Genomic DNA, 10,189 nt, shown 5'->3' on the forward strand with positions numbered 1-10,189 from the left:
ACAAAATGATACTTAATTTTTGCTATTGACAAAATGGTCTCTAAAAAATTTTAAAATTTGACAAGCATGTTCCCGAGCTCGCCGGAGCAAATTTCCAGCAAACACAATGTTAACATGACCACCGTATTTTAGTGACCTGACAAACCACCCCCAAACCCTAATCCCTCCGTCCCCACCGCAGCCCCCTTTCCCAACGCACACTCCCTCTCTCTCTCCCCTCCCTAATGCACGCTCTCCCCTCCCTCCCTCAACACCACTACAACTTCTACAAGTACCTAAAATCCAGTGTCTTAGCCTTCTCCATCACACTTTTCCTCATTCCTCCCTGTTGTATACGATGCAAACATCACTGCCACTCAGCCTCAGGCCAACGCTGCCGTTTTCGTTGATGGTTTCTCATTCTTCGTTGCCAGAATCTACGAATTTCGCTGTCCAATTAAAATGTTGTTTCGTTTTTTATCTTCTTGTTTTAGAGACGGTTATATATGCAGAAGAGCAATGCAATTGAGATGCTAAGGGGATGTGGCTGTTCCAGGCATTGTTGTGCCTCTAATGGTGGTGACGATGGTCCTTGATGGTGCTTTTACCATTGAAATTGTTGTTGTTGTTGCCGCAAATGGTGGAAGTTGTTGTTGTTGTTGATGTTAAGATTGTTATTGCTGTGAGTGATGGTGTTAAGGGAGGAAAGGGGAGTGTGCGTTAAAGTGGGGGCTGTCATGGAGAAGGAGAGGGAAGAAGAGAGTGTGCGTTGGGGTTAGGGAGTTACAATGGGAGGAAGAGGAAAGGGAGCTGTGATGGGAAGGGAAAGAGAAAGGAGAGGGAGTATGCGTTGGGGGCAGCGATAAGAAGAGAGAGAGGGGGTTGCGTTGGATAAGAGGAGGGCTGCAATGAGGAGGGGGATGGAGAGAGAATCTGCGTTGAAGAGGGAGGGATTAGAATTTAGGAGGTAGTTTGTCAGGTCACTAAAATACGGTAACCATGTCAGTATTGTACTTGCCCGAGATTTGCTCCGGCGAACTCGAAATACATTTATTAAATTTTAAAACTTTGTAGGAACTATTTTGTTAATAACAAAAGTCAGGTATCATTTTGTTATTGTTAAAATTTTTCGAATACCAATTTAATATTTACCCCTATAACAAATAATAAAAAATAAATATTATTTTTTGTAACTTTTTTTTAATTTAAAAAAATACTTAAATCATTAAATCGATTTTCTAGGACTTCTCGTATTCTTAAACACAATATTGAGTTTATAGAAATGATTCCAGAACAGATATATATGTCAACAAACATTGCATGAAATTTTGACTTAGTACCCCAACCGGAGGATAAATTCAATAAACTAACCATTCCTCGTAGATCCGGATATAATAGAAGACAACCCGCAATATTTAATTAGCACGGTAGAGAAAAATAAATGGGTTGCGATTTATAGTTGAGTAATGAAGAATATAATTTTGGGACAAAAGAGGGTTCTTATTATTTTTCTTTTAATTAAAATACTTAGAATCTCTTTTTTTTTATTTTCTTAATACGTAGATGTTTTGACCATGTGGACATATATATTAGAGAGTTTCGTGAACCACCAATCCACCGACAATATTTATGTTTATACAAGACAAAATAGATGTGTTGAATAAGTAAATTATATTGTAAAATAAAGGAAATAATTGCTACTCTATATTTGATTCTAGCATTATTTGCGACGGAGTTAAGGACCGGTTAGGTATGCGGCAATAGTCATTAACAGATATTCTGAATTATTATTATTATTATTATTATTATTATTATTATTATTGATTGTAGATAATTAATAAGTGCTTTCAAAGGCGTTGAAGAGTGTTAATCTATGGGGATCTACTATTAAGAGTCAAAGTTAGACAAGACTAGTAGTTAATCTATTCTTCACTAAAACACCTTTAATTTTCCTCAGTCGGTGCCGCCTTAAAATCTAAGAGCTTCCCTTTTTCCTTTCGTGCAGGGAAACAGAGAAAGTTGAGTCAAGGATTTGGATAAGAAAGAATTGAAGAACGACTTGAACAGTTACATTACATATATACGTTTCAAGGATGTGAGATAAACATTAAACAATAATGCTCACGCAAAACGCTACAGAGCTCAGTGGATAGAGTTGTTATATTGTTCTTATATTATATTGGGAATTTAGGAGTTAGGAACATGACATACACATACATACAGGTCATAGAATTTGTTGCAAAGTTAACATATTAATAATGATATCTTGAAAGATATAATTTCCTAATAAAAACAAAGGTGGTAGGATATGTATGAGAGAAATGATGAGCTTAAATGGGAACAGAAGCAGATGAAGTGGGAAAATGAGAGGGGTTCAACGTGGCTAGCTTAGCTTCAATAACATTAGAACGAAGAAATAATATAATAACAGGTGTGAACCTTTAAAAGGAATTGAAATGGAGGTGCGGGGAATCGAACCCCGTGCCTCTCGCATGCGAAGCGAGCGCTCTACCATATGAGCTACACCCCCGTGGTGCTAATCTAGTAAACAGGAACAAGAAAGAAGAAGGAATGGGTAGCGGCGAAGTGGAGGATGCATGTGGGGAAATCCAGCATATGGGACACGTGGCAATTATCTTGTGCTAGTGCATAGTGTGCATGCAGTAGATTAAAAATAGAAGTAATGGAAGTAATGTTTGCTGATTGCACTAGTGTAAGGTCCTTAAGACCTAGGGCCTCGTTGGGCTAGTATTTAGACAAGCAATTTGGGCCAGTATTATCAGGTGGTCCACGGTGCACATAATCTGAATCCACCCGAAGGCCCGACCCAGATCCAAATACTTTGGAACTTATTTGGTGCGATTTTATCGGGTTTAGAGTCAAATAAAGATCTCAAAAATAGATCCAACCATTATTTAGAATCAAGTCCGGATTAAGGCGAGTCCAGTTTCATCCGGCTTCTGTGCATCTTAGGTAGACTAAAAAAGTTATATATGTTTTAAATTAATTCTAATATTATATTATATTAATTATAAATTTATTATTTTCTTAATCACATTTGTTGAATTAAAAAATAGATTAAAAAAACATGAAATTAGAGTTTATGAACAAATTCAAATTCAAGTATGGATATCAACTTTTCGATAATAAGTATGTTTTTTTCTTCTTTATAAATAAGTGCATCATAATTTTTTGACATAAAATTTGTCAAGATCCGAACTTCATCCAGTCTAGACCCGGTTTTAGTGTGGCTCGAAAGTATTGTGATTTCACCGAGTTAGAGACAGGTAAAAATATCAAAAATAGACCTGTTCATTGTTTAGGGTCGGGTCTCGGTTAAAGCAAACCCGACTTTACTCGGCCCCATGTGCACCCCTAATGTGGTCTATGAAAACACAGACATTTCGCTGAATTATCATTTTCGCATGTTGAACATATTTTGAATATGATATTCATCGACACTCCTCCTACACAGTGTTTTAATTAAAAATACAAAATACTTTTTCGAACACACTTGAACACAATTAAATACCATTATGTGTGAGTCGTGTCTAATTTTATTCTTAATTTATATTCTTAAAATAAATTTAAAAAGAATACATATTATTATTTATTAACATAAAAACTATTTTAAATATTTTATATAATTAGAAAAGATATAAAAATAGTTAAAATATATCATTTATATTTTAATATGAATGAAATAATAAAATATTATTATAATTTATTTAAAAAATATTTTATATTTTATATATATACCAGATTCATATCTCTTGTAAAAAAAGTATAATTGTATATCATGTCGTGTTTTTTTTATCAGGTGAATTGGACAATTCTCAATTCAAGGTATCACACAACACATCCACACAATCTTTAAACACTTACCAAATATTTTCTCTTCGGTTATATTCAGTAGGATTTGAATCCAGAATTTTTGAAGTGGAGAGAGAGATATGTCATGTGAGCTATACTGTTCGGCACTTGGCCTAGGCTCGTAGCTTCCGAGCTGGATGCTTTGATATTTTCGGAATGGGGAGTCACTTCACCACCCGACCCCAAAACCGCACAAGTGCCCATAAACACTGTCAACACATCAGAGAATAAAAAACCAATATCCGAAACTACATAGATACGGATAGAATAGCAAAAGAGGGAGGTGAAAAAAAGAAGCATAATACATAAAAGTCGAGAGCCATACCTTCTATGAAAATAATGAAACAGAAAGATCAAACCTAAAATCACGATTCCCAAAAGCACTAGTTTTATCATTCTGTTTTCTGATCCTAGAAAACGAAATAAAAACTGTGAAGTTATTAAAGAAATAAAGGGAAGCAAATATCTAAAAAGTCTCGCACGAGTATTTCTCATAATATCAGTTTGGTAAGGTCATTTTTCGAGACTCCAGACCTCGCTTTGGTCCAACTAAGTCCCAAGGCAAGTCCGAAGCCTTTTGCGGATCTCCGCCGCGTGCTTTAGCGCTAAGTTACTTACGTTACGATCTTTCTTCTCTTACGATATTTCGAGTTGGATGAAAAGAGCGCTCCTAAATGAATCCTTTCTCTTTTATACGATATACCGGAATCCCCTTTTCTCTCCTATAAATCTTCTTTGCACGAGCTTCTGTAAGCCCCGAAACATACTCCAATTACATGTGTTAAGCATCGTGCCATTTCAAATCAAACAAGTGAGGAAGCCATTCCTAATAGGAAGTTTCTAGCCGTCTTTCTTGAGGAGCGAGAAAAGAGAGGAAATGGACTATCTGGTTTGGCCACTACATTTTATGAAAAAGGTAGAGATGAATCCCCAAGAGCAGAGAGATCAGAAGGAAGTAGGCTCTTAGATAGGGCATTCCCGCTTAGCCCCTGGCTTACCTAAACCGCTGTTAGCATGTTAGCACGAGAGTGGATCGGGGAATCGAAAATGCTTCTTTGATTGTTGAGTAAGGAAGCGTAGCAGGGGAAGGGGATAGCACCGGTCTTGACTCTAATACTATTCTTCTTTGAGTAGATGTCGGCATAACCACTGCTATTTCATCTGCAGCTCTTACCGTTGAAGGAATAAGTATTGCTTTGGCTTGATTGCTTTCACACTTCTTCCTTCTCCAGCGATGGGGATTCTAACCCGTTCCCTGGTAGTAGAGAGAGAGATCCGCATAAGCCGTGCTGGGGAATACCCGCTAAGTAACTAGAAACTGGTAACTATAGCCCCTAGCTGTGAAGCTCGCCTACCCGGGTCAATTATGGGCTCCCCCTACTACTAGTGGGTGCCTCCGGTTCGAGACGGGACTGTTTAAGAAAAAGAAACTCCTCCGCAAAGGGCGGAGAGAATTGAGTTGGTCATTGCTTCGGGTCATCTAAGCTCACCCAGAGAAGCTTCGTTAGAGTGGAAAACATAGAAAGACTGCTGCCTCGCTTCCAACCGCATCTCATGTAATGTTAGCTACCATTGTCGTGTTTTTTTTTTTTTTTTACCTGATATCATGTTGTGTTTTGTATTTGTGTTCCATAGCATGAGGGTTTTTTTTTTTTTTTTGGTCAAGCATAGCATGTGGTTATTTTTGGTGAAGTCGTATGGAGTATTTTTTTTTTTAGTCAAAAGATCATGTGGGTTAAGTAACCGCCCACTATCTCGAACAATTCTCTTTGGAAGTTTCTCAATGTTAGGCCCATAAAGACTCTTCCTTGATTAAAATGAATGAATGGATGTGTTAATACCCAAGTAAAAAAAAATTAAATGTTTGCTTGATTAGGATTTAAGACTTAAGAAGATACAACTGAAATTTTGGTTAATTAAATGGCTAAATATGTTACCTCTTAATATATTACACCTTAAATATGTGCCTAAGTGTTGATGACAAAAATTTGAAAATTCATCGCGAAAATAATTCAAGTTCATTTTTTATGGTTTATCCATCTCTAAATTAATGATCCGGAGGAACAAGCAGCATTCATATTGGCAATTTTCGGCACAAGGGACAAGTAGCATTCATCTTGAGCCAGGCATCAATACAATGAGAATGAAAAAAGTGATTACACTGTGGCATGCTCCGTAATGTTTCTTTAGCCTCGTACTCACTAAGACATATAGAGCAAACGTTGTCCATTAACATTGTTGGCAATTGTCCACTGTCACCTAGCTGGATAACTGGACATTGTTCTAACTCTATTATTATTGTTGAATTCTCATCGCTGGTGGCAGGGTACCTCTCACTGATTATTGATGATGATTCCATCATTCTTAATCTGCGTAGCTCTCCTAGCTGTCGCTGTTGGCTTAACAACATTCTCCTTGCTCGCGCATGTTGGGTCTCCATGATTCTCTGTCGTAACCTTTCTTCTCTCATCTCCTTAGTTATATGAAATGCTACATAAAATAATAATATTAATATACCTAGCGTTCCCAATCCTATAGCAAACTTGCTCTCTTCCTTTTCACCATAATAATAACTTGGAGGACTTCCACCTGCATCCGCCCAACTCCAATATCAATTATGGAATTTATAATATAAGAGTAAAATCCATTTTCAGCTCCTATTTTTTAATTTAGACAATTCGTATCTTAACGATTGAAAAATGATAATTCACCCCTTATTCTTCTTTTTTTATTAGCGGTATGAGCTTTAATTCTTTTTTTTTTTCAATTAGACACATAAGCCTTTCATAACAATTTCGGCAAATAATGACAAAAAATGAAAAAATACTTTTGTGTTTAGCTCCTATATAATCATTAAAACAACGTCCCAATCAAATGGTTATCACTTTGCATTGTTATTTCGATAATTGTATAGATAATAAATAATCTCAATCAAATAGTTATCATCCATATAAAATAGGTAAAGATCAGATTATATAAGTTAATGTCATACATAAATATTTTTTTATAGAACATTCCCATTAAAGGAATTATGCATCTAACAAAAAAAAAAAAGTTAAGGACGGAATTGATATTTTTTAATTAAGGTGTGAGTTGTCTAAATTAAAAAAGAACAGAGGCCAAAAAAAAATTTTACTCCTAATATAATCATGCTACAACATATGTACACAAATATTAATCATCCATATATAATATATATTAAAATACAAAATATACATTAAAAATAAATTTATATATATATATATATATATATTTACAAATGCATAATAATTTATTTGGTGGCTGAACTTTTACATCTACATGTTACTTTTGTTTATCATATATAGTTAAATACTTACTAGTACCGGAAAGTGCTTGCATGTGCCCATTACCATTATTATTGGAATAACCGCTGTCAAGTTCAAGTAACATATCTGCACTAACTCCATACTTTCATGTCAGAACAATTTATTATATAATCTAAGGAAATTAAAGGATCCGGTATTGAGATGAAGATTGAGTTAACAATGTATTACCTTGTTCTTGATTTTTGTGGTTGTAACAAACAACGTCAAAATCAGTATTTGGTATGAAGCCACAGTGTTGATCCTCCTTACAATAACAACTAGGCCTAAACCATTGCAACTTCATATCAAAATGAACAAGTTCATCTCTTATTTGCCGTGATGATATTGAAGAATCATCTTCTGAAACATCCTTAACGGGAAACAAAGCAGACCCAATATTCCTACACCTTGAACTATAATAATTCTCATTCTCAATATCTGACTCTGACAAAACTATAACAGAATAATAATGCTTCTCATCGTCACTCAGGCAAGGAAGACGTAGTTGTGGATCAACATCAATTCCTGCTAATTCGCTGCAATTGTAAAACATCACTCTCTTTGAATTTGGAAGGCCCCATAGGAAGGGTGAATCTTTGATGAGATCCTTGCCCTGCAAGAACCGTTTAGCAAAACACTCATTAGGGTCGTTTACCCAAATATATTGGTGCTCTAGAGAGATGTTTTTGACGATGAATTCTCCTCCTCCATTTGGGAGACTAATCATCAAATTCCTTTGGTTACACGAAACTTCAAAACCTTGGTACCCGCATCGTGCATCTCCTTCAACAAAGCTAGTATGATCCTGTGTCAAATGGAAAGGGAACTCAATAGCTACTTCAGAGCTTCCACAATATCTGCTTCCACAAGCTGGTGAAGTGGTTTTGCTTCTTGTTGCGTTAGCAAGAAACAAGAATTCAAAAATGGAAATTAAGAACAAAGTTATTAGCAAGTTAGCCATTGGACCAATGATCATCAACTAACCCCAAAGCTATGATTACATTATATGTATGTATGTGCTATACTAATACAACATGGGACATGAGTTTCGTGTTGTCCAAGAAGCCATGTTCTTGTGCCGCGTGGTCGGGTAGTCCTAGATGTGCTAGAATCTTAGTTTTAATCGTCCAATACTAATTTATCTCTTTTTTTTCTTATGTAAACAAATATGGACTTATGTATGACCATGCTAATTTGCTTCCGACAATGGACAAAACAAGGCACTAACATTTGAATATAAAAGACGGATCATAACGTAGAAAAAGGAAATCCGATATTTAGGGTTGCAATATTTAATTTGTAGAGGAACAAAAATATCTATTGAAGAACACTGGTTAAATATTCACTAATAATCTCTATATTTGGTCGCTTTTGTTCCTTTTTTGCAATAATTTTTGTAAGGAAAGACAAAAATTGTTCAAAATTTTTTTTTCAATATTTCTTAGTCTAGCAGCTTAAGGATTAGATTGTCGATTTGAGTTCTATTTAAAAATTTATTATTGGCTAATAAATTATTGTATATACAAGGTAGAATTGAAACTCTCAACACTTATTTAAACAGACAAAAAATAAGATAGAAAAAATAGATATTTTATTTTTATGTGAAATCAAAAAAATAAATTAAATACGTAAAATATATATTTATAACAAATTTAAATTATAAAATTATTAGACTTAGTACAAATTTTTGTAAAATCAATTGATTCATTTAAAATTATAATATAAAAAAATTTTAAAAACTATATCGAAATTATAATTACTATAATTACTATGCTAAAAAGCAGATATTTTCATAAAAATATTTAAAACGTCTTTTTTTTTAAAAACACTTACATATAACATTATTATTGAACGAATTAATAAACCGCGGGTTATTATTATTACATTTTTAATAATCAATAGTTAGTTAAATATTCTCTTTTCAATTTTATCTTTAATCCAAATTCATTCTAATCCTAACCTTACTCTTTATTCTTCTATTAACCCACCCCACCATCACTACTATCATGGGTATCCATCCAAACTATTATTAACCCCACATTATCATCATCATTATACATGTCTTTTCATCTCCAATCCACTCTTCTCCACTCCCGTCTGTCCTCACCCCACCATAGCTGCGTCACCATCAACCAACGCTCACCTCCACGATTCGAGATCTGTAAATTGTAATAAGCTAGATCTAGTTGGTGGTGATGGTCAAATGGTCGTCGTTCTTGTTTGAAGGCGATACGTATTCAGGAAGACTTTTTAATTTATGTTTAGTTTGTTTTGTTGTGAGAATTTATTAAAAGATTTGAATTAGTTTTAATTTGTTTAATAGTAATTTTAGAAAGTTTAAATTTAAATCAAATATGATCTAATTTAATAAAGATTAAATTTGATTTAAATTAAATATCTAAAAAAATTTGGCTCATTCTTACGTTGATCTGCTAGGAGTCTATTTAAAAACTCTTTGTTACTTTTTTTTGAATTAATTTTTTGATGAATGAAAATTTTTTTGAGTTTCTTTGAGAAACTTGGATGTGAAAGAGAGAGATAGAGTAATTCCCTTAACTGTTGCATCAAAAAATCATTGAGGTAGAGAAGTTTCTTTCTTTGATTTTTAATCTTACTCTAAATTACGTTTCGTATCATTTGGTATCAGATTTCAGAGTTTTCAAGAGTGGTAAAATGCAAGAATGTTGAGTTCAATTGAAAATAAAAATCAATTATATAAGTGCAAACACGAGTGACCTAATCTGAGTGCCATCATTACACATAATGAGTAATCAGTAGGTGCCATCATCATACCAATAAGTTTCTTAAAAAGCTTCATCAGTTGAAACAAAGTTCAAGATTAGTAAAGGAGTACCACAAAGAATTGTTGTATTTAATGTGCAAAGCTAATGTTAACAAGGGTCCTAAAATTTTTATGACAACAATGGAGAATTTAATCCATTTGGCAATTGAGGTGGAGGCGTAACAACAATTTATGACAATTTGACACTTTTCAGACTCTAATTCTACAC

General features: G+C 34.2%; 1 protein-coding gene and 1 non-coding gene across 2 annotated transcripts; both read right to left on the reverse strand.

The window, feature by feature from the left end:
* Window positions 1-2,436: 2,436 nt before the first annotated feature.
* TRNAA-CGC (transfer RNA alanine (anticodon CGC)) lies at window positions 2,437-2,509 on the reverse strand. The gene has a single exon. It is a non-coding gene; the product is annotated as a tRNA-Ala (tRNA).
* A 3,416-nt stretch (window positions 2,510-5,925) lies between these two features.
* Window positions 5,926-8,254, reverse strand: LOC112801412 (RING-H2 finger protein ATL22). Its single transcript, XM_025844120.3, has 3 exons — window positions 7,368-8,254; window positions 7,191-7,265; window positions 5,926-6,441 (listed from the first exon to the last, which is right to left on the reverse strand). The coding sequence occupies exons 1-3, from the start codon at window positions 8,152-8,154 to the stop codon at window positions 5,927-5,929; spliced, it is 1,377 nt and encodes a 458-aa protein (XP_025699905.1). The 5' UTR covers window positions 8,155-8,254; the 3' UTR covers window position 5,926.
* Between the last annotated feature and the right edge of the window lie 1,935 nt (window positions 8,255-10,189).

This window comes from Arachis hypogaea, chromosome 5 (assembly GCF_003086295.3).
Source record: "Arachis hypogaea cultivar Tifrunner chromosome 5, arahy.Tifrunner.gnm2.J5K5, whole genome shotgun sequence".
NCBI lineage: Eukaryota > Viridiplantae > Streptophyta > Magnoliopsida > Fabales > Fabaceae > Arachis > Arachis hypogaea.